At 39.5% G+C, this 25,723-nt stretch overlaps 1 protein-coding gene across 1 annotated transcript; it reads left to right on the forward strand.

The window, feature by feature from the left end:
* The first annotated feature begins 13,507 nt into the window (after positions 1-13,507).
* Positions 13,508-25,400, forward strand: DBX2 (developing brain homeobox 2). Its single transcript, XM_066589882.1, has 4 exons — positions 13,508-13,835; positions 19,020-19,115; positions 22,616-22,803; positions 24,968-25,400. Exons 1-4 carry the CDS (start codon positions 13,508-13,510, stop codon positions 25,277-25,279), a joined length of 924 nt encoding a protein of 307 aa, XP_066445979.1. The 3' UTR covers positions 25,280-25,400.
* The last annotated feature ends 323 nt before the right edge of the window (positions 25,401-25,723 follow it).

Below are 25,723 nucleotides of genomic sequence, written 5' to 3' on the forward strand. Positions count from 1 at the left end.
CATAAACGTGATGCAGCTTTTTAGCTGTAAAATGGGGCTGGTTACCCTGTGCCTGTTTTTTATATGGCTAGGTCACATAATGGTCAATAAAACTGCTGTCTATATGCAAGATGGAGGACACATTTGGTGACATCATCATGGCATCTTGGCTGATGATTGACTGCATGCTGACCTCTCTATCAGGCATTATGGGAAATTCAATTTTCCCACACTTTTTGCCAAAAATCATATCGCACACCTAATTGCCCGGCCAGTCAAGATGAGCAATACTACCCATGGAATAACGATGAATAAATGCCTTGGGCATATGCTCTGAAGAGATAGGATATACCCAATAACGTTGTCTTTGTCTCTGAGGAGCCAACCGTCTTCTCTGCATCCTCATCATCATGATGTCAAAAGTAAAAATTATATGCGCAAATAACATTATGGTTAAAAGAAAGGATACAGAAAACAAATTCTAAACCTTTCCCAGAATGGATGTAGTCCTGAATTGTTTATATCCACAATCTCTGCCTTTTTAAAGATACTTTGAGCCATATAGGTGAGACAAAAAGAAAAGAAATAATGGATGCATTCATTATAAACTGAAGTAAAACGGAAACAAATGGGATGAAATAGATCTGTTTAAGTATAACTTCACACGGATGAACGCGATATTGGGCTGTGAATGTGTGAGGGTATATGTATATATTGCCAAATGTTTTTTATGCTTTTATACCTGTATGCAAGTTCTATTCAAAGTTAAAATGAGAAAAACTTATATGTCGCCTTACATCAGATATTCCAAAGGTTTGCAAGGCCGAGAGAGATGTGTCCAGAAATTCAGAGATGATACAGAACCGAACACGAAGGCCGCGTACTTGGCTGTTTTCCCAGAAGCGCCATATCTAGATAACGACTGTTCAACTACGTACATAACTTTCACTGTCTCAGACGGAAATCCGGACTTTCCATATATGGTTATGCGGTGAATTTGTGCCAATGAGACCATCACCCATTCCTAGTGATGAGACCAAAGGGTATAAGATCCCATGTAATCTGTAATAAAGGGCGCAGCCATGTCCCCGTGTGAGGAACTATACCAGACCTCCATGTGTGGTGTCTCTTCTTTACCGCCGGCAGCGGGGCATTGGGGTGGGCCTGATTGGTGCTGTACGCAGAATTTTCCCTGACAAATGGATGCCCAGTAACGTGCTTGCCAACATGTGATTTTACCGTGGATGCAAAGTGTTTTGTAACAAAACCGCCTCACATTACTTCGGGGAAGTAGCAATCTTCCGCCGTGGCAGTCAGCAGAGTTTTCTCCCATTGCTTCCAATGGGGAAACATCACATCGCACCGCGTGCACTTAGCACATGGTGCGACACTGAAACCAGCCTAATTGAAAACAATAGGAAATGCGATGCGAGGGTATGCCTGAAAGATCGGACGTGCCGCGATTTTTCCCATGGTTTCTGTTGCATTATTTTGACCACCATAACTTTTTGTTTCTCCCCTTATGTAATTGAGTGAGGGCTCATTTTTTGCAAGGTGAACTGTAGTTTTTATTGGCTCTGTATTTGGGTACATATGACTTTTTGATCACTTTTTCTTTTTGGAGTTGGGGGTGACCAAAAAAGCGCAATTCTGGCACTACATATTTTTTCCTGATCGCATTCATTATGTGGGATTAGTAATGGGATATTTTAATAAACTGGACTTTTATGAATGTGGTGATACCAATTTTTACATTTTTTTTTTTTTTACAAATCTTAATTTAAAAAAAAATTTTTTTAGTCCTCATTGGGGACTTCAACTTACTATTGTTTGATTGCTTCTACATTATATTTTTACGGGCATTCTATTAACCCTTTTTTATGACCAAAGGTTATTGATGCTCCAGTGTCTGGGTCACATTCTGCAGTTCTGGTATCCCCACTTTCAAAAAGTCACAAATTCTTTATTTTTCCTGTGTCATAGCTATATGAGGGCTTGTTTTTTGCAGGATGAGTTGTATTTCTTATTGGTACCATTTAATGAACCATGAAATGTATTGGTCCCCATTTTATCCAGATTTTGTCAGGCCCATAAACATTCAATCAACAAAAGCAGAAACTGCATTACCTATATGCAACCCAACATTAGATAATTAAGAAATGTATCTAGTCTGCAAATTTGGAGGCTTCAGCTATCAACTTCATCAGAGCAGATAAATATTCAGCCTAATAATTTCATAGCCAGTGTAGGAAGTGCATGAAGTAATTAAAATAGTGCTTGGTGTTTGGGCCCATTCTCAGGCACAACTCGCTTGAAACAGCACATGTCCAGCTGTGGGTAATGTGGAAATTGTATGTCTGATTGTAGTCCATGATACGGACCAGAATAGGGCAAGCTGTGATTTTTTTTTACATGGATTGTTGAAAAAACGCCTGTGTGAATAGCCTGATTGGCTATAAAGGGTCAATGTGCTGTCTGTGAAGTACACAGACAAGTAATACACCCATATGAATGGTCTCTTAAGTGTATTAACCAAATGTTGACTATCTACTATTATAGCCTCCTTGCAGCATACCCAGACGTATATGACCCTATCACTGAGTATAGGGGATTAAGTAGTGCTGCAGGCAAGTCCTAATAGGCAAACAGTATTGACAGCCCTAGGGGGTTTTAGAAGGGCTCCGGCTACCATGATACCTGGACAACCCAGGTTCTCATCATGGACGGGCCATACGGGACATGTAAATGCTGCTATCAGAATTGACAGAAATAATTATAAGGTTGACAATTGCGATTGGAGTTATCTCTGATTGCGGCTGTTGCAAAGAGGTGTCGGCTGTCAAAGACTGCAAACACCTGCTGTGTATGTGAAGGAAGAGGTATACTGATAGGAGGCCTACAAGCTCTGTGGCACAGTTCAGGGGCGTCCCTGTTCGCATCAGGTATTGGGTACAGTGTTACAGAGTTGCATTTTACCTGTTTTCTGACTCCATTGGACCTAATGTACTCCTGCCACACAGCAGCTTGATGCTTTAAAACTATAACAACAGGAACAAGTAGAACAGGTAGGTTGAAGAGGAGAGGTGTCACAGATTTGCAGCTACATAGATTACTGTCGAATGTAATTCTGACTTGCCAATGTTTTCAGAGCCTTTCTACTCTCTCTCAAACACAAATTATTCAGCACAGTGGGTACCACTGTCCTCGTTACTACCAAGCACTAGTGTGCAACATTTGGTCAAGGAGGGAAGCCAGATACACTATCTCTCCTCCCCCAAAGACTTGCTCCGCACTTTTATCTGCCATCTCTGCAAACTCTGAGCTGCTCCCAGCTCACATAGCTACCCCAGGCACCTCCCCTCCACATGGCAATTGCAGGCCAATCATCACAGTTCAACTTTAAATATAGTACAAGCTATGGGGGTACCCCACCACATACGGAGCAGGTTCAGCTTCTGAACCCTCTTTACACAACAGCATATACTATGGACATCCATATCTGTCGTAATAGAAGAGTGAGGTAGCACAACCCCAGATAAAGTGTGAATGTGGTGCTCAGCTGAAAACCACACTGTCCATGGCTGTACATTGCATTAAAAAAAACTCAAAAAGCAAGCACCCAAAAATAGTAATGCAAAAAAATTAAATTTTTTATTGTACAACTCCAGAAAAGGCAGTGTTTCAGGTTAGATAGCCTTTTTAAAGTGGTAAGAAAATAATATGATAGAGACAAAGTTCTTATTACCAACTCAGTTAAGTGACATAATGGTATAATATATCTGAAATATTATAATTATAGTACATTTGTAGACATTTATATTCTTGTAGAGCATAAAATAACACTATACAACAAGCTCACACCTAAATCGTGAAATGTACTGGACAGAAAGATAGACCCTTTTTCAATGGGCTTACCTCATTCAGGGATAACTCACGAGAGATTAAATTGATAGTTAATTCCAGTGTCTTTGAGAACTTGTGATTACCTGGTTCCGATAGGGAGGAGGAGGTCAGCCTCTGTTGCCTTCTCTTGTATTCTTGCCCCCACATCTCATCCTACCCTGGTACCTCAGCCTAATATCTGCCACTTCCTTCATAAGGAGGATAAATGATGCACTTCTCGGGCAGTTTCCTGTTTATACCTGCTATCTGCGAACTATGGTTGGATGTAGGCCAGCAGCCATAAGTGACTTGTTTTGCTCCTCTTGCGATGTTATTTTTGTTCATTTCTGGTGATCCTTTGTTCAATCATGTTTTAAATATGTTTATAGCCCACTCCTGATTGGGACACCTTGTCACACTGCGGCTTCTGGATCCACAGAAACAGCAAATATATAATCTACAAACTCCAAAAAAACTTTTAAATAAACAGCAAACTTGTTTTGTAACGAAAAAATATATATTTTGTTTCACAAAATGCCAAATTAGTGTAGGTGCAGGAGACTGACGATCCTATTGCTGTACCAGATTTTTGGTTGTACCAGATATCACCAAACCTAAAAGAATTATGTGTGAAAACAAAATTTAAAAGAATGAGAAACAAAATGTATGTATTCCTCACTTCTGTTTTTTTCAAAAAATAACAGACATATTACACTCCTTCTTCATGAAGTATTCTTATATACAAACTTTCTAGGTCAATTGATGCTAGTTTATAACCTTCATGCCAGTCAACTACCTTTTTAAAGATCTTCAAATCCCTAGTTTTTTCTCAAAACTGTAGTAACAGGGTAGGAGTGGGCTCAGAAGCCAATCCAAGTACTTAGATAGCGGTTCTGTAACAGAACCTTCACTGAATACAATGGGGTGTCCTGACGGACCTCTGACATTCCTATGCTCTTTAGGTAAAAAATACCAACAGGGATTATATGGATGTAATGGGTATCGCGTCCCAGCCGTTTTTATAGAAATATTTTGTTTCTCTACAAATTTCCTCAATAGCATATGCAAGTTTTTCTGTATGTCAAATATAGGGTCTTTTTAAAACAATATTACCCCATTCATCCGCTTTCTTCACAATAGTTTCCTCATGTTCCATCAACCATTTAAGAGCTTTCCTCTTACCATCAGTTAAGTTAGCATATGGATTATAACAGCGCTCTGACATCATCCAGCACCTGCTGTTGGAACCGATCATTGAAGCCTCCAGGCTGTAATGGCGAAACAAAGTAAGATTTTATTCCACCTGAAAAAAAAACTATCATTCACATCAATCACTGCATCAGGTACATTTGTTTCTTTCGGTGTATTACTCAATAATAATAACAAATCTAGAGAGGAGCGAGCATACTCATTAAGGCGATGTACTCGAGAGAGCATCGCCTTTTTCGAGTACCTGCTGGCTTGTCCCTGAAGGTTCGGTGGAGGCGGGGGGCAGCGGAGGGGAGCAGGGTGGAGAGATCTCTCTCTCCCTCCTGATCCCCTCTGCAACTTCCGGCTCACACCCGCGGCCCCCCCAAATCTTCAGGGACGAGCCAGCAGGTACTCGAAAAAGGTGATGCTCTGTCGAGTAAATCGCCTTACTGAGTATGCTCACTCATCTCTAAACAAATCCTTTTCTGGTTTGAAAATAACTAATCTGAGAAAGAAACCCAAAGGGCCCAAGGTGGTTCTTATGTCTTTCTCTTTTTTTACAGTCTCAGATTTTTCAGCAGTGGCAAAATGTTTCTCTAAATTTAACTTGTGAATACTTTCAAATAAGTCAAACTTTTCAGGTAAGCAAAAATGCAGTCCTTTATATAACAGTCTCACAGTCCTTACTCAGTTCTGTTCCTGTCAAATTAAACTTTCGTCCATAGAGAAATCATTTCTACTTACAACATCTTCTCCATGGTACCTGCTTCCTTTTGGATCTCCTGCTGGCCTGCACATTTCTTTTTCCTTCCCCTTCTCATACCTGGTCTAAGGAGGTGTTTCCCAGAGAATCATGGACTTTATCAATTTCGCTTTGTTTTTGCTCAGATTTTTCATCTGTTAAACTTGAATCCGAATCAGTTGCTCAATAATCCCTTTCCTTGCAATTCATTTTCCACTTCCTGAAAGTTTTCTTTATTTTTATTATTCCCCCACCGAAAGATTTCTCCAGTCTCACAATTCTGTTTATCCCCCAAGAATATATCTTGCTTCCTTTCTTTTATTTCAGCTTGAATGGGGATAAGCCTTTTCCCCAAATGTTTCAGGAACATCATAAATTGGTTAAGCGGTTTTGCAGCTCTGATTTAGCTTTAGACTGGTTTACAGAATGCCACAGGGGCTGCAGCCAACAACAGAGCTCAGCGATCAATTGTACAGCATCCAGTCTACGGCGTGACTGTATTGAGCCACTGTGCCATAACCTCAACTATACAATGTATTTTAGGGTGGTAGACTGTGGCCAAACCCTTCAAATATTTGGCTACTTCGGGATCTAAAAGATATGAACACAAAAAGTTTGCATTTCAAACTTTTATTGTTTGAAATTTTTGTAAATATTTTTTCTTTTAAACACAAGAAAAAAACCCCTCTTTGAGCTCCACCCACCCTTTCCTTGTAAGAGAGACTGAAGACTGGGCTATTTGTTCCATTTTAAAAAAGAAATTGAAACAGAACGGAAGCAAATGGAAACATTTTTGTTTTTTATGAAAGCCTTTGAAATTAACAGGGAAAAAAATCTGAAATATTTAATTCCATTTTAATTCCCTTTGTCATAGCATTTCCTGTGTTTTGCTATGGTGACATTGATATAGCACTTCTAGACTGTTAGAGTCTTCGTAAACTATTTAAGAATGACAAAAGATTCATTCATTGTTGCCCTATACTTTGCTTTGTGTGACATTCTTGCTAGTGTGTTAATGCCGGGTCCATTAAGCAAGACCTCATGGTCCATTACCCTTTCTTTAGGTTTGACCCAATGAAGTCTAGAGGTCTTGAACACAGTGTGAAAAACGAAAAGATTTTACTCTCTCCCATGGAGCTCATTAGATCTTTATAGAATCACAATAAATAGCCCTGCATTACTAACATTTGTTCTAAGGAATATTCACCAAATAGCCTGCTGCAAGGAGACGCTCATTGTATTTCTTTTTTCTTTAACCTTTAACAGTTTAACCCACTAATGCACCGTAATATACTATTATGTCACTGCAATTGTACAGCTCCTACAAAGGGATGTGATAGTGTAGTAAATGATGGTGATGGCGTGGGTATAATAGTTATTCCTGCTCCATCATTTTTGAGTGTCATTTGTGTTATACAACTGTTACACTGCTCCAATGCCCGGGATCAGATAACTCTGATCCTGGCCATTTAACCTCTCAGATCCCACAGTCAGTGGTGACTGCTGCATCTAAGTAGTTAGACTCCATCAGTCTCCCCGCAGGGTGCAGAAGCATTGTTATGGCATCCCAATTCTTCCATTTTACTAGACTTATAAGTCCTTGTCAGAGGTAGGGCTTAATAGAATTGCTGTCAGTGTTGCACTGACAAGCATACAACACAATTTATATGCAATCAAGTCCCCTAGTATGCTCATGCATCCTAGTTAGAAGTTGAAAATGTAAAAAAGGTTAATAAAATATATAAAAATGTAAAAACAAAAAATAGGAAACAAAAATATCCATTTTCCTCATAAAAAATGGTTTATTCTGTAAAATTAAGAAAACAGAAAAAGGGAGCTTTCTCACCTACTTAGGGTTCTTCTTCAGGCTTAATGGAATAGATCCGAAGAGGCATATCATATGTACACATACATGGGAAAAGGCACGGACATGGTCTGACTAATTTGCACTTAAAACAATACCAGAATAGCATGAGTAGAGGAGTAAATATTTAATTAGTCCACTGATAAGGGATGCAAAAGTTTTATGGTCTATAAATTGTTGTTAGGGGGTCACCAGGCCAGCGTGCTATCTCTGCTCCAAATTTCTCATATTCTCCACTGATTCAAAAAGCCCCCTCCGAAGTTCATCAAGGCTGGTTATAAACTTGTACTTCCAAATTCTGAAATTTTAGTATAGTAACTTTCATATGTTCTATGTTGTGTCTGTAACTATAAAAATGTTCCGCCACAGGTAATTCTGTCTTACTTTCTTTCTTTAATTATGCGGAGAAACAGGACAAAAACTCAGAGCAAGGATGAGATCTCATCGCCCCACACAATTAAAGAAAGAAGGACAGAATTACCTGTGGCAGAGCATCTACTCACGGACACATAGTGTCCCATAGTACTGCATAAGATCTACCCGTCTGTTCCTGAAAATGTCTGGCATTGCGACTCTGTCCGTGGTATGATTCTACATGTCGAGTGGAACTATCCCGAACTTAAATCTTTTTGTAATATGGTTTTCCAAGTCAACAGACAGGTCACTGGCCTAGATGTTGAGGCTTCTTCACAGGTTGCTTTACTTTCTATTATCCCAAGTGATTTCTCTAGAATTAAGAAGGATGTTCTCCATCGATTTCTCACTGCAGCCAGGGTAGTAATCATGCAACACTGGAGAAGTTCTCACTCATTGGCGGTTGTGGAATGGGTGCAGGAGGTTAACCACATTATGAGAATGGAGGCAGTGATTGCGGAGGATTCAGGTGACCCCAGTAAGTGTTTGACCCACTTATCGCCTTGTTCCATATTCCAGGATTTCTCCACTTTTCAGAATCTGCTTGAGTAAGAGGCTCCCTGATTTAGGAGGCGCTCACCCTCCTCTTTTGCTTTTTCTTTCTTCCCTTACCCTTCTTCCCTCCTCCATTTCAACTTTCCCTCTCTCATTCCTTTCTCCTTTCTTTCTCCTGTTGTTTATCTGATACCAAGCAATTTTACAGGAGTTGTGGTTTTCCAGAGTCCTGGTCATGTTTATATAGACATCTTTATGTTCTCTGTTTTATTAGTTTCGACGCGAGACAGTCCTCTGTCCGTCTTATTACTGTGTACTTCACCCTTTTATGTTACTGCATTTGTTCCTTGTACTTGTTTCTACTATGGTTGTATTTGTTGAAATATCTAGCACACTGATTGAACATAAATGTTCACATCTATCAAACATATAAGTCTAAAATCTACATCTAATACATAAAATGTTTAGCAACATTCAATTCCTTCATCCCACGCAAAATGAGAAATGCGATTGACAAAACATTTACATGTGGAACTGCAGCTTTTAGAAATGATGAGAACTAGAAATTTGATTACAAGTAACCTTTGGCTTCCAATTGGTTATACAATAGGCAGTGTTGTTAAGGGCAATTTCCATGCACAGCATGTGGGTCCTGTTTTTCCATCCAGAGACATGGTTGTTTACTGTTCACAACTGTTTATGCATTTTAAGCAGTCTGGCTGAGAAACGCTTAATAAATCACACTTAAATGGATGCGTGGTAATGCTCATGATTTCACTTATGCATTTGAATAGATTTCTCTACTAGTGGAGGGCAAACATTCATAGAGCATGTTGTTTTAAGATTTCACTTTACACTTTAATTGTCCCTTTGTCCTGGTAAGTACATACTGACAGCTGATCATTGCAATATATTTAAAAGATGTTTTAAACTTTCTTGCCATGCTATATGTCACATAATATATGCATACATTTATAATCTGTAATAAAATGACATTTTGGTCCTATTTCTTGGACAAATTTCTATTTTCTAATGCCAATATAATTAATTTTTACTTTAGAAAAGTGAAATAGAGTATATAAAATAATATAGCCTTACCGCTCAATGTTCTCAAATTAGCGGCAGCAATTTTAGTGTTGATGTATCCTTTAAGTCCAAGCATATATATGCCAGGAATTGTCTGGAAAACACATTTTGAAGCATTATTTTCATACTTTTTGTATAGAAAAGCAAACGGGACCTTTCACACGAGACGGAATTAGTCATCGCGGATATTTCTGCATTAACACTGTAGTCCCTTATGGGGCTTGAATTCCGTACCTGTTAAAATCTGCGCGTCTTTACTTCAAAACCGCAAGTTTAAATTCTGCAGCGGAAAAGCTTTCTGCTGTGGAATTAAGGACTTCTTGCAGGATTGTTACAGATTTCTAACATACAGGAGATGTAATTCTGCAATTAAAGTCTGCGTAAAAAAACACAAGAAATTCCAAAACTTGTTCCGCAGAATGCATTCTGCAGTTAAAAGTACAACAAAATCCGCACTGATTGACACCATCTGTATCAGTGCTGCATCCTGCAAATAATTACATACCATGTAAAAGGCCCCCAATGGTCAGATGTTAGCTGTGGCTAAACAATAAATATTTTTTTTGATTTCCTTTTTGCTTATTGACTGTAACGGAACAAAAATATAAAGGAAGCACATTTATTAAACTGTTTACGCTAAGTTTCTGACACATAAAGTAGCATGTTTTGATCCATAGCGAAATGTGTCACTTTTTGCTAATTTAAGCCAGCCACCACTTCTTAAAAAAGTGCTTAGGGCGTAGCATTAACGAGCGTGGATGCTCATGTCATATCATATTAACTATAATTTAAGACAGAAAGTGGTGTTATTGGCTTATGGATGGCCTGAGGATGTGCCAAATTTATTAAGAGATTTGCACTTCTCAAGTTCATACCTGTGTAATCTTTACCTAGACTGGCATACAAAATGCCGGTCTTAGTAAATCTACCCGAAACTTCGGCTTTAACAAAGGTTAACATGACATTTAATGCTTTATGATAACTTAACTACAGATGGGTTAAGACCCATTTAGACACTATGATTATTGCTCAAAATTCGCTCAAAAGCCATCTTTTGAGCAATGACTGTTGCGTGTAAATGTGCCCATCTTTCAGTTTTCTGCCGAACGACAGTTGTCAGTTCGGGTTGAAATCCATCGTTCAGCAGAACAGCTAATAAGGACAGCATGCTGTGCTCTGCCCGGGGAATGCTGATAACAGCTGATTACATTGTAGCAGCTGTTCTCAGCTGTTAGCCCTGCCTGCAGAACAAAAGGAATTTATTAAGAGAACAGCAGGCGGTCCTCTAAATAAATTTAGTTCCCAGCAGCTCACAGGCTACTAATTGGTACTAATAGGCATTAGTACTAATTAGTAGATTATGCAAAATGATCTCTCAAAAGTCATCTTTTGAGCGATCACCTGTGCGTCTAAATGGGCCTTTGCTCTTTAGTGTGGCTCTTAATGTGGCGTGATATTACAATGTGCTGTGCTATCAGGGTGGTTTATTTACACTTTGAATTGCTTTACAATGGGTTTTGTTGTTTTAGGATAAGAGAACAATAGCTTTTTAATGAGTTAAGATTAGATAACTTTCTGTTCCATCTTTACAATATAATTGCAATGCTGTGACCTCAGTTATTACAATGTTATGTTAACGATTGCGGCTTCTGCAAGGAAATAAATATGTGTGTCAACTTCTAAGTGTAGCAATATATATCTGTGCATCTAGGGACTGTCCTTAGCACTGCTCTTTATAGAACTACTTATTTCTTTAAGAACACCCTTTATGATCCATGTATCAATGAAGCCGAAGACAACACTATATAATAGAATTGATGTTTGTGTAACACTTAGGCCTCATGTCCACAGGCTTAAAATCCACAGCGTTTCTCCCGCACGCGGATCCATGCCCCATAGGGATGCATTGGACACCCGCAGGTATTAAATACCTGTGGATGTCATTTTTCCCGTCAGGCGCGGATCCGCGTTAGGGAAATAATGTACACGCTCCATTTTAGTGCGGGTCTCCCGCAGGCTTCTATTGAAGCCTATGGAAGCCGTCCAGATCCGCGGGAGACCCGTACCAGTATTAAACTCACCTGCTCTGGACGATGCGGTTCTTCCCTTCTTCGCGGCCGGATCTTCTTTCTTCGGCCCGGTGGATGTGCCCGAGCCGAAGAAAGAGGATCCGGCCGCAAAGGAAGGAAGATCCGCATCGTCCGGAGCAGCTGAGTTTATTCTTCTTTTTAAGCCTCATGTCCGCGGGGCAGGATGGACCCACGACAGATTCTACATGAAGAATCCGCGGCGGGCCGGATTTTCCCCGTGGACATGAGGCCTAAGGGTATGTTCACATTTGGTGGAAATGCTGTGGATTTTCTGCAGCGGTAAATTCAGCAGCAAAACCTGCAGCATTTACACATCAAAAACCAAGCCAAAATCCACACCATTGGCCATGGCACTTACTAGCGGTTGCCGGGTGAGGTAAGTGACCGCTGCTCCCTGCGTGTTTCCGCTACGTGTGAACGTACCCTAAAATCTCAAGCACAGTAAACCCTGTGCACTTGTACATTGCCAGAGAATGTTTTTAAAGTCCAATATAAACTGCAGCCTTTGACTGTTGCTGTCAGCTGGTAGACTAGTGGGGGGCTCAAATGCACATGGTTTTTAAAGGATTTTTAAAGTCACCCCAAAGGCGGTTGAAGTTAGATTAGCATTGCATTGTATCTATTAGCAGTATACATGGTGTACAATCTGAGATTGTCAAAATAAATCAAAATAAATATTAAAAAACATATGGAAAATGCATTGACCACCTCTTTTATCAAATGTAAAGAGTAACTGCATTTAAAAAAAAAAGGGAAATGTCATAAAATTTGATCAGCTTAGACCCCCTCTAATCACTCAAATGAAGGGGCTCCAATGCTGTCCTTTTTCAGCTGTCTTTTCTGCCTGTCGGCTCCTCGCAGCAGCTGAAGATGGATGCATAGACTTCTATAAGTTTGTCTTCAGCTGTCAAGAGCTGCCAACAGGCAGCAAAGACAGCCGAAGAGGCACAGCACTCAGGTGAGTGCTGCAACCCCTTCATTTGAACGATTAGCAGGGGGCTCAGCACCCGGTCCCCACTGATTAAAACTTTTGACATGTTGCTCTGATAAGTCAAAAGTTTCTAAAAAGTGCAGCCACTCATTAAATCTTGAATACTCAATTTAAGGCCTTATTTTAGGAACCATAAACTGATATGCCCCATACCAATTTACACAAACGCTTTATCTTACGAATTCTAGTAAAAAAAGAAACACGAAAGGTCATGTTCTAACACATGCTGTGTCGCAAAGATTCTTCCCCTAGAAGCGATAGGGTTGAATACAGCGCTTTGCAGATGGCTGCTTGTACAAGTAGTTCCTCATTGTAATAAGCAATACATATAGATGACATACCATGGATCGGTATAAAAAAATGTGTTCCACAACATCATGTCCATGTTTGTATATATACGATTCTTAATACAAAGTTATGCTAACACCACAGTGTGTAATTCCCATAATTACAACAAACAATTAATAGAACAGCAACTCTTATAATAGAGAAGTCAGCATCGTAGCTAGAGGCGGCTTGTACTTCATGAGCACCAGCAGCTAATTGTTGTTCATGCCATACCCACTTAGTATAATGAACAAATGAACTGGACACACCTTCTCCCTGAAGAGCTGCTTTTCTTATCTCACTGGAGGGTTTATAGAGCTTCATCTGTAACTGCAACTATTTTTGTGACAATTCCTAGTTTGCAAACCAAAGCTGGTTACCATAAACTCTGCTGTGACCACTGCCAAATTTAGACTACTACAAAGAACTTTTATTGTGTTTAGAGGATGATGCCTGGAGTTATGTCCCCCCATGCTGTGAACTGGGACCTGATCGCACAGTCACCATCAGCCTACCACACCAGGGAACCTCATGGCTGTGGAGGTGTGGGCAGAAGTTTCCTAATAGAAAATCTATTAAGAGATGTTGAGCAGCCTGCTATGAAATATGCTCCTATGGCTTCTAGCACTTTGCCTGGAGCACTGTGTCCTGCAGTGGAACAAATTAGCCCCTTGGGAGGTACATATCCTGCAACATTGGCTTTTAACTTCATTAATCCATCAGATGGGCTGCAGGTTCCTTATTTCCAAACAGCTGAGCTACTCCCCAGCACAGGTATGTTCTATCTGATATGATGTAATGTACGGTCAGTCTCTGTGTATATTCCAGTGAACATGTGGACACTTGTTCTAGTATTAAATATATATATATATATATATATATATATATATATATAGGTAGATATAGCTATGTATATCTATATATATCAGGGTTCTAGTTATGCTAAGATTAAAATACAACCATGTTGGCTTCTGTTTTGCAGAATTGTTACAAACTGATATAAAATATTTGTGATTTACAAGTAATTAATTTCAATTCAGCATAATATAGTATTAATAGATGGCCTTTAACGTTCCATTAAATGCTAGTCTACAGTTACTCTTAATAACGTGCGTTCAATTTAATGTTTGAAATTCACACCTTTAAAAGTTTATGCAGGTAATAAACGCGGCAAAATAATTCACACCTAATTAAACAATAATATGATTAATTAATTAGAAGATGATTTACTGTTTTCAGGAAAGATGCCAAATCAGCATCTGGCACGTACCATCTGTTCTCATGTGATAATTGTATGCTTGCTGACAGTGGTTTGAGCGTGAACCATGACCTTGAATTTCATTTCACCTGGTACATTTCTATATAAGACTGCCTGATCATTTCCTATATAATGGAATACTATAATAGAATTCTTTAATTAGTATGTTTGTGAGTATTGTCATTGTGGTTATGATTCTAGCGTAATTCATTAACCATTACATAACTACTGAATGAATAAGATGTATCATTTTGTTATGTTATACATAGGTAATGCACATGAGTCTTATATTACAATCATTTTAGTGCATAGAAACTTAAAACTTGATACATCGTATTAGTCATACTGTATAACTATAGCCTTTTAATTATCGAAGCGATGCAACTTTACATAAAATCCATTTCAGTTTTAATATAGATGCCTTCATTATTAGTTATGTTGTGTCTGTTTATTCCGATTTATATGTGTAAACTTGTTAGTTGTGACTTTAGGATGAATTTCATTATATTATATCTTGTTAGAAATCAATATTGGATGAAGGATCGTGTACATAGCTAATGCAAAAAGCTACTTGCCTAATTGGCCTTTATTGCCTATTTATTTATTGCGACATGTCATGTACATAGGCAACAGAATCAGTGTGCATAGAAATATAAATTGTACATTTTGGGCCCATTAATATTCTTCTTACTATGATTTAGAACATTCTGTACTATATATTTCTTATGAGTCTACTTTTGCTGGTTTCTTCTTAATTACCCGTTAATTTAGATTTTCTTTGATGGCATACGTTCAGTAGTCGATGTATATAAATAAGTATAGCATAGTACATCGTGTATCTTTAGGCCGGTATCACACAAGTATTTTGGCAGCATATTGCACACGCAAAATTTGCGTGCGCAATACACAGTGAATAGAACCTGTTGATTTCAATGGATTTGTTCACATACGCACATGTTGTTCATGCAAAAAATATCCATCATGCTCTATTTTCCTGTGCATTTGTGCAGAGGAAGAGCATATATTGAACGAATTACACTAATCACCCATTTCAATGAATGGGAGCATGGTTACGCCCTTTTTTGTGCATGAAAATTAAGTCAAATTTGCACCATTTAGGTGTTTAATTGTTTCTCTTACATAATGCTTTGGAATTACTTATATTAATATTGGCCTGATAAGCAGATTTCTCTGGCAGAACTGTGGGCTTTTGACGGGCCCCATGTTCCATGGTAACCCATAGGTCCCCGTGCTTAGGTCTATTGACTATAGCTTCTAAGTGGTTAAATGGCTGAAATTGCAGAGAACTCTGATTTACCTGTTGTAGCTGGATGCTGTATATTACAAGTGTCATCCGCTGCTGATGACACAGCCACAATCCTTCTGCCATCAAATGGATGTAACATTACGTCTTTTTATGATCCGAATACCATCATTAGGATCTAATGGTGCATCAATATTGACCAGAACATTTCTTTGTACTATTATTTGCTAACATGACGTTCTTATCTGGGCTTCCATTATACCTTGCAAGGCTGCAGGAACTTTCTAACTCCAGAGGTCCAAGAATATAGACATTAAGGAAGATTTATCAATAGAGTTGTAGGAAGCATAAATTTAGGACTCAGCAGAAATAGTTCAAATTGTGTCAAGATTATACATTTGTCATGATAAATTTGGCACAAATCACTAGGTAATTTCTCTTCCCTATACCACCTCACCACTGGCATACAGATAAACCAGTATTTTGTGACAAGAATGTTTAATGTCTTAATGCATTTTCTAATTTCATGCTCTTGTTCTATATACTTTCCAAAATTGCTGAGGCAGGTATAAAAAGTGTCTGAAACACATAATAAATTTGGCAAATACTATTATTTCTTGGTTCGACTTGGAAATAATTTTAATGTATTTTTCTCAGTAATTCTCCCCCAGTAACTGTTTATGGTAGCCTATTTCTTCTGCCAAGAAGTCCTGTTTGTCTAGTGCACACATGTCAAACTTAAAGGGGTTGTCCCGCGAAACAAAGTTGGGGTATACACTTCTGTATGGCCATATTAATGCACTTTGTAATGTACATTGTGCATTAATTATGAGCCATACAGAAGTTATTCACTTACCTGCTCCGTTGCTAGCGTCCCTGTCTCCATGGTGCCGTCTAATTTTCAGCGTCTAATCTCCCGATTAGACGTGCTTGCACAGTCCGGTCTTCTCTGTGTAGAATGGGGAGCTGCTCCTCGTAGCTCCGCCCCGTCACGTGTGCCGATTCCAGCCAATCAGGAGGCTGGAATCGGCAATGGAACGCACAGAAGACCTTCGGTCCACCGTGGGTGAAGATCCCGGCGGCCATCTTCGCAAGGTAAGTAAGAAGTCACCGGAGCGCGGGGATTCGGTAAGTACTACCCGGGTTTTTTTTTTATCCCTGCATCGGGTTTGTCTCGCGCCGAATGGGGGGCTATTGAAAAAAAAAACAACCCGTTTCGGCGCGGGACAACCCCTTTAAGGTCCGTGGGCCAAATCCTGCCTGCCACTTCATTTTATGTGGCCCACTATCTGTGCAGCAATCTAATGGCATTCCACTCACCCAGTGTTCAGCTCCAGTCCAGCTGTGGCAATGCAGAGTCTGTGACTGCTGACTTCTCCCCCCTGGCATCTGCGTGCACCATTCTGTATGCACGCAACCATCCAGCCGAGGCTGCAGGCTGGGTGAGTGGAATTCTTGTAGGGATGCTGCCCAGCCAGAGGTCACTATTATTACTGGGATCACTATGGGAGTCACATGTTACTACTGGGTACAATAGAGGGGACACTATTATTACTGGGGTCACGGTTATTACTGGGACCACTGTGGGGCTCACTATTATTACTGGGACCAATATGGGGATCACTATTACTACTGGAGTCATTGTGAGGATCACTATTACTACTGGGGCCACTTCAGGCAGAGAGTTCCATAGTCTCACTGCTCTGACAGTAAAGAATTCTCTTTTATGTTGGTGTAGAAGCCTTCTTTCCTCTAGATACATAGGATGCCCTATTGTTACAGTCACGGTCATTGAGTGTATTGTCCCCTGATATACTTACACATAGTTATTAGGTCGCCCCTCAGCTGTGTTTTTTTTCTAAAGTGAATAACCCCAATATCTCCTTGCTGAATATGTAACTAAAAAAAAACCAGATGTTTTTGAAGAGATTCCCCAGGCAGGAGAGTTCCCCAGCAGGAAACTACCTAGAAGGAGTGGACAGCAGGCTCACCAAATCCTCCTCTTGGTGCTCCATCAAAAAGCGCTTGAAGAAGGCCCGGTCACAGGCCATCTTCAGTACTCTTCAACAGGTTGGCACAGAACTTTAGACAGACCACATACTTTCTTGCTCAAACTGAACTTTTATTAATAGGAACTTCAACAGGAATAGACACCGGCATTAATTTTCCATCACTATGATCACCCAGTGCTAGGTTTTGTGGATTGATAAAGCAGGGTTTTATCAATAAAAGCATCTACTTACTCTCTGATTCTCTATTAGTTCAGCAATGCTAGGTTACTCTTACTTACAGAAGCCCTCAGGTAGGCAGCTTCAGAAAATAGCACAGGTTTTAGGAGACGGGATGCACTCACAGAGGCATCTCCTCCATCAGCAGTATCTATTATTTGTGGCATGCTTTCTGCACAGGCCTCACTTCTTCTTAATGGCTGAAGCATTACTATCTGGGCACAAAGTGCATGTTTGGCTGCTTCACTATCCTGACTTCCGTTTCCCTGTGGAGCTTTATCAACTAGAGGTAGTCACATTACAGATGGTACCATTGTGCCACTCCACTGAGCAACCTGGAGGTACAAAAAAAGAACACTTACATTAAAAACATTTTCTAATCTATCATAAAGTCTATATAAATATACCAATACTGCGGTTCGTAACATAAGGGTTCAAGACATTATTTAAGAGCACAGCATACTAAGAACACCTCAAAACACATGGTGAACATATACCAAGACATGCATCAAATTCAGACGGTTCAAAACATAGATTATGTCACAGAAACTATAAAAAAAAGACTTACATTTATGTGCCATACACTTTCCATCTAGTGCTCTGTTGACCCTATCACTTCATGGTTTAGCTATAGTTGCTCCTTAATATTTCCACTTCCCATTAACAGCGCTTACAGTTGAGCGGGTAGATCTAGAACACATAAATAGCATATGTATATGATAAACTGACTTGATGGAAAGGTAGTATTTTGGAACAGTACCATATTGAGAACCACTGAATTCTTTAGTAAGGCACATTCTACTATCTTTGGAAACTGCAGGATCTTATACTTGCTGCACCAGTTTAGAAGTAGTGTGGCTGACATAGCCAGACCCTTTAGTTAAAGAGGCATCTGCATACTGATATGAGTGTCTACAGTCCTACGAAATATGGTGATCACATATAGTCATCATGATTTGGGAAATGTAATAAAATACTTTGGCATGTAATATCTCCTACTAACAAACATTAATTCTTGAAGTAACAATCATAGGCTAGTTTATAATCATTAAAAACCACTGCCTTCAAAAAATTAAAAAAGACTTTACTCCTTTACTAATGTGCATTAGCTTAAGATTAGCCCTGACTATTCTTTTCACTTTGTGGATAAAATTAAATTCTCTTGGTGGATTACATTGAAATTTATGCATGCATTTGTACTTTTGCAGGTGCTTCTAAATACTTCTATCTCCAATCATTGCCATTCTACGCTGCCTGCTGTGGTAGGTCCTGTCAGCACCCAGCCTCCCCCACTGCTTTTCCAAGTAAGTCTTTATGCTTCATCAGTAATGCTTCAGTTATTTTGTAAACCAGAGCAGCAGGATTTAATGGGTCCTAGAAAGCTAATTGGTGATGCAATAGTGAGACGCTAATTCCTAAGAAAAATCACAGCAGCCTTATTCAATGTCGCTTCTGAAGATTTATCCCATATAGGAGCTGAACAATTGAAACTGCCCCAATGGAAACCAAAGCAGCCATACAAGAGGCTAATAGCTTCCTTGTTCCCAAAATATCTGGAACTCTTGCATTCTTCATCGTTGACACAATGTTTAATGTAGTTCTAAGGCTAATTCTAAAATGGGGTAATATTAAATTGAATTTTCATGTAATAAATTACATTGATACAACTGTATATAACACATTATTATGTTTACAATATAAAATATCATTACGTATATAAAAATCTATGAAACAAGTTAAGTAGTAAAAAGATATCCAAAATAATAATAAGAAATATCTACAAATCTAATCTAAAACTAATAGATATAGAAAAGGTGATTCTAACCTAACTATTCTAAGCCTTAATAGACCTACATGGAAAGAGTTATAAGGTTTGTTGTAAAAACATTAAGATTCCCGTATTGTTACTTGGCTACACTTTAGGGTAATTTCGCCAGCGCTAATAAAGTTCAACAGTTGTTAAAGTGAATAGTTTGAGACAAGTGAGGCAATAAATGGTGCTAGTTTAATGAGCTGCAAGCTTATGAGCAGCTCCGAAGGGGGCTGATACTTTCCCACAGAGCATCTTACAGTGCCTGGGTTGCATTAGAATGGATGACAGTACCGTGACCAATCGGCACTTTCTCTTTACTCATCCACACGCGACTTAACCACAATTTTTCACTGTGCAGATGAACTTTAGGGACCATTTCACGCTGAAAAGGCCTTGGCAAGGGTCATTTGCCCTTTTGTACAGCCATGAAGCACAGAACTATATACAATCCTTTATCCTCTGTCACATTCCAATGGGACCTCTGAACAGCATTTAAACACTTGAGTGAAAAATAAAGCAGTGAATGAAAATGACTTTTATAGACTCTTTTAAGCTCATCTTCTCCTGTAACCTCTACTACCTGAAAAGGGATTAGAAAGCGTGAGATGAGTATATAGAGAAACCGGTTGAATACATAGGTCACATTATCAACTGCCAGGATTGTTTATTAACCCAGACTGATGCACCGTTTTCAATGTGTCCTATTAATTGTCCATTTAACGAGGAGCAATGAATGACAATAAAAAAATGAAAACCATGACTAAACCTTTTCCTCACTCCATGGTGGTCTAGCACAAAAAGTCAAATCAATATGGCTATACACATTAGGGAGACACTTCTCACTGCAACTGTAAGGAAGGGAGCAATTTATTAGCGCTTGTTCACATCAATTTGTTTCAATTGAGACAAAAACATCTTCTGATGTATTAAGCAGGACACTGTGCTATCACATGAATGGAAGAATGAAATGTTATTAGATAAGATCTAAACTATTGGACATGCACTGCTTGGTGTTTGGCATTAGTGTAAACATACTCCATTAGGAAAAGCTAAATAGTGTATTCTCTATCACTAGTGTATTGGTATAAAATACCTCTGATTGTATCACTGTATCACAGTGGCTATCAGCAAAGCCAATATAAATGGTATAGAATTTTATTTACACTGCTGTATATAGACTTATTTCTTTGCCATATATTTCTTAGTATATTGTATGCGGCACTATACAAAAAAACAAAAGTCAGCACTTTTATAAAAAAAAATTCTATGTGAAGACATATGTTACAAGTAGAGATGAGCGAGCACCCAAATGCTCGGGTCCTCGTTATTCGAGTCGAGCTTTTCGTAAAATTCGAGAGCTCTACTCGAGTAATGAACCCCATTGACTACAATAGGAGTCTCTCTCTCTCTCAAAAAATTAGCCGATGACGCGCGCTGCGGCGGGGAGGGGCCAAAACAGGCATGTCAGCGGGGAGGAGCCAAAAACTGCGGCGGGGTCGAACATGATTTGATGCTCGTTCAAGTAACGAGCACCATCGAGTACGCTAATACTTGAACAAGCATCAAGCTTGGCAGAGTATGTTCGCTCAACTCTAGTTACAAACAATTACAGTAACAGAAACACAAGCATCAGCACTCATGCACATTCAATACCTGAATAGAATCGCACAACTATTCTTTCTATACTAGGAAGGTTCTTGGTGCATATTTTGATCAAAACATGTGAGCCCATCCGCCATATCCAGGTCAACCTTATTGGATAAGTATCCAAATATAAAGAGGTGTCTTTTAGAGATAGGTACCCATCCAATAAAGTTTGTCTGGACATGGCGAATGGGGCCACATGCTTTGATCAAAATATTTGCTAAGAATCTTGCATATTTATGCAATTACTGTAAAAAGTTGTGCAATTTTATGCAAATGTTAAATGTGCTGAAGCATGTGTTTCTGTTACTGTAATTGTATGTGGCACAAACATTTTGTTATATATGTGTGTGTGTGCTCTAGAGTGGAAAATGATAGAAATGACTATTTACATGAGTTAGCTGTCAGCCACATGATCATTTAGACCCCAGCTATCTAACCCAAACCTTCCCAAAACTGACACTCCCAATATACAAGCAGACTCAAAGCCTCTACATGGTTCCTCTATACCACATTGCATTGTGAAGATATTCTTCCTTACAAGCAATGCTTTTTGGGAGGAATACCTCCATAATACAGTGTCCAATGGAACCTGCCACCATTTTGTTCTGATGGATGCATACAGAATGCAATATAAGCCCCCTCTCTATGCCTCTGTGTAAAATGGCAGAGTTGCAGAGTGGCACAATTGCACCATAAAAGCCCGTGAATGCTGTTTTACAGCTCTATACAACTTGGGGCCGTAGTATGGTTGTGTGCACCATCTCTAAGTGTCTACCACCTGTAGCCTGTAAAAGTAACAGCTGAAAAGTGTTAGAAGCTCTGGTCCTTTCCCATTGTCACTGGACTTGTAATGCTTTCACTGAATATTTATGGAAATGTAATAAAGTAATTCACAATAACTAGTAATAATTATAGTTCCAGCTGAATTCACAATCTACATTCTCAAGAAATTAAGTGCTGCTAATAGAGATGAGCGAGCATAATCGCTAAGGGCAATAACTCGATCGAGCATTGCCCTTAGCGAGTACCTGCCGCTCGGAAGAAAAGGTTCAGCTGCCGGCAGCGGGCGGGGAGCGGTGGGGGAGAGCGGCGAGGAACGGAGGGGAGATCTCTCTCTCCCCCCCGCTCCCCCCTGCTTACTGCCGCAACTCACCTCTCACCCGCGCCGGCAGCCGAATCTTTTTTCCCGAGCGGGCAGGTACTCGCTAAGGGCAATGCTCCATCGAGTAATTGTCCTTAGCGAGTATGCTCGCTCATCTCTAGCCGCTAACCAAGCAAGGGCATTCACTGACCGTTAATGTGTTAATTTGGTCCATTTCTATATTTTTGACTTTTTTTATTAAGAAAATGAACCTGAACTCCATCTGCTACCGAAAAATTCCAACTCCAAAACAAGAAGAGTAATCTTAAGACGAGCGGTGTTTTCTGATGATCAGAGAAAGGCACTTGAGAAAATGTTCCAAAAGCAAAAGTATATCAGCAAATCTGACAGGAAGAAACTTGCCGTTAACCTTTCTCTAAAGGAGTCTCAGGTAAAGTACATTACAACAAAAACATATTTGTCATGCCAGATCTAATAATGTGCTGCACTTTTCACTGCTATAAAAGCAATTTCCCCAAACCTTAATATTGGCAGACTTCTGTAATGGAGCCATCTGACTGTACAGAGACAGCCACTGATGGAAATCTAAATTCTACAGCTACTGTACATCCCATCTTACCACCTTATAAATCTGACTACAGACACTAATGGTTCTACAACAATCTGTTGTTGGAGCTCCTGCAATGAAACGGAGTACCGATGTAGCAAAGTTTAACTAGTGTGTGTGATTACTTTTTGTGACAAGTTATGTTGCCTTAAAGTGCTTTTCCAAGTTATTTCTTTTATATAGTTTTGGGCTCTCCATACTCAAAACTATGTAAAAGAAATATACTCACTACAACACTGGACTGCCGCTTCGGCGGTCTGGTGATGTGGCATCCGACTGGTGACGTCGCCAGGCCTTCTAATGTAGAAACCTGAAGGCAGGTTTACGGGATATCACTGATGAAGTTCTTGCTGGCCTCCCATTGGCTATAGTAGTCACATGGGTAAACAACCCACGTCACCTCTGCAGCCGATTTATACAGAGACCAGAATGGGTTTTTCAGGGAGAATACAATTGATGACCTAGGTCATCAATAGTTGATCGGCTGGGGTCCGGTGCTTGGGACCCTGAAGGATCAGCTGATTGTGCGCCTGCTGTCAGCGCCACAATTACACAGGGGTTGGAGCCGAAGCAGCGGAACTCTCTGCTCCAACCTCCCGTGAATTGGCCAGCGCTTGTAACTGCAAGTGTGACTCTCATTGAAATCAACGCGAGTCGTGCCTACGGTTACAAATGCCAGCCACTTCACGGAGGTCGGAGTAGAGACTTCTGCTACTTCCACTCCGACCTCTATGTAATTGCAACCTTGTCAGTGGGTGCACAATCAGCTGATCGGTTGGGGTCCCGAGCGACAGACCCCAGCCGATCAACTATTGATGGCCTATCCTGAGGCTAGTCATCCATAGTATTCTCCCTGGAAAACCTCTTTAAGCCATTGATAACAAAGCTATTGTTATCTTATCGTAACACAACACACCTGTAACAATTAAAAGGGTAAACAAACTACCGTAGCACAGAAGGTTATCATAATGCATTTCATCTCAGGTTAAGTCTCTTCTACATCTGTATATCTACTAATGCGAGTATGTTATATGTGAGCATTATAAGATGCCATTATTTACAAACTGATTTTTATTTTCTTAAAGGGGTTCTCAAGGACCTAGTGTTTGGTTGAGTTTCAACCCCTCCTCCTCCCCTCCACTCCCCATTACTGTCTAGTAGCAAAATAATGGGGCTGTGCTACTTGGGTAAAAATAAAGTGACCTCTTCAATATGATAATTAGTGGGAGTCCTAGGAGTTTGGGCCTTTACTGGATCACACATTATTGCTTTTGCTAGTGATAGGCTATGAGTATTTAAGTCCCGAGAACCCTCAGTACCTGCTAATATTTTTTCATTTTTTGTCCTCGGAGACAGGGAATCAATGTTTGGGCAAAGCATACCTTTAGCCAGAGGAGCCCCCAAATATTTTTTCAACAGGAAACCAAAATTCATATTTTAACTGATAAAGTACTTTACTTGCCCTGTTTCACGCTTTTTCAGTTCTGTCTTCTGGCTGAAAATGTCTACTGCTTTGACTGTCCTCATGGCATGAGCAGGACATCTACAAGCAGGTTCAAATCAGTCATACTTACTGTATAAGTGAGAGCTCTTCTTGTTTCTACCTAATGGGGAATCCTCCACCAGGCCACAAGAAACTCCAAGATTTGAGAATAGTCTAGATACCAAACACTATATAAGGGTATGTTCACATGTATAATTTGCGCTGCGGATTTTGGTATGGATCAACAATATCTGTTTCAAAATCCGCTTCATTTGGAATGGATTTTGTTGAGGATCCGCAGCAGATTTTACCCTTTCAATTGATGGGGTACAGTCTGCTGCAGATCAGCGTCAAAATCCATACCAGATGGAATGCAGTTTTTGACACAGATTTTGGTGCTTATTGTTTGCTCCGTATGAACATACCCTTAGCTGGTTTGTATAGTCCAATAGCATTAACGCATTCTTTAAAACATTGCTTTTATCATATTTTCCATGTTTGCAGGTTAAAATCTGGTTCCAGAATAGAAGAATGAAATGGAGAAATTCCAGAGAAAAAGAAGTACTTTCCAATCGCTGTTTAAAAGAAGGCCACTTTGAAGAAAACTTCTCACAGACAGCTCCAAGTACCCCTACATGTTCCACTAAAAGCGAGCTGTCTGATCTACTACACACCAATGAAACAAGAAAGGAGAAAACATCAAGCAAGAGAGTTAAAATAAAAGAACAGCTTCCTTCTGACATCACAGAAAAGTATACTACAGACTTACACTGCCATGGATGCAAACAGCAATGGCAGACCGAGAGGGATATTTAATTGTTCAGTATGTCCATTGACTCTGAAGCAAAAAGTAAAGACTACCACCACTACTTACTAGGATAGATACATTCTACATGTCCAGGAAGGCACTGCAATATGTTCCAGCTACAGCACTATACTACAGTTCATTAATAATATGGATTCATGCAGAATTAACATTAGTGCAATATTTCCTGTCTAAAAATATTATAAAATACAATGCAGTCTAAGGAGGACCGGGTCACATGGGAGCCGTGTATATAATGTATAAAAGAACAGGACAGACACTACTGGAAAGGAAATCCAAGTAGAGATTCTCATTTTTATATTTTTATGAAGAATAACACTGCTAGCTCAGTGAATATTTTTATAGTCAAATTTTAGATTAACCTCTAATTCTGAATGTTCTAGAATACAGTCTACTTTAGCAAATGACATGACAGGATTTTCTATTGCAATATT

This window comes from Eleutherodactylus coqui, chromosome 2, assembly GCF_035609145.1.
Source record: "Eleutherodactylus coqui strain aEleCoq1 chromosome 2, aEleCoq1.hap1, whole genome shotgun sequence".
Classification (NCBI taxonomy): domain Eukaryota; kingdom Metazoa; phylum Chordata; class Amphibia; order Anura; family Eleutherodactylidae; genus Eleutherodactylus; species Eleutherodactylus coqui.

Excerpts from the sequence above, each read along its gene's own strand:
- DBX2 (XM_066589882.1), top strand. The coding sequence starts at position 13,508 with ATGATGCCTGGAGTTATGTCCCCCCATGCTGTGAACTGGGACCTGATC. Across the intron at positions 13,836-19,019 it reads TGAGCTACTCCCCAGCACAG|GTGCTTCTAAATACTTCTAT; the intron begins GTATGTTCTATC and ends GTACTTTTGCAG. Across the intron at positions 19,116-22,615 it reads CTCCCCCACTGCTTTTCCAA|AAAATGAACCTGAACTCCAT; the intron begins GTAAGTCTTTAT and ends TTTTTTATTAAG.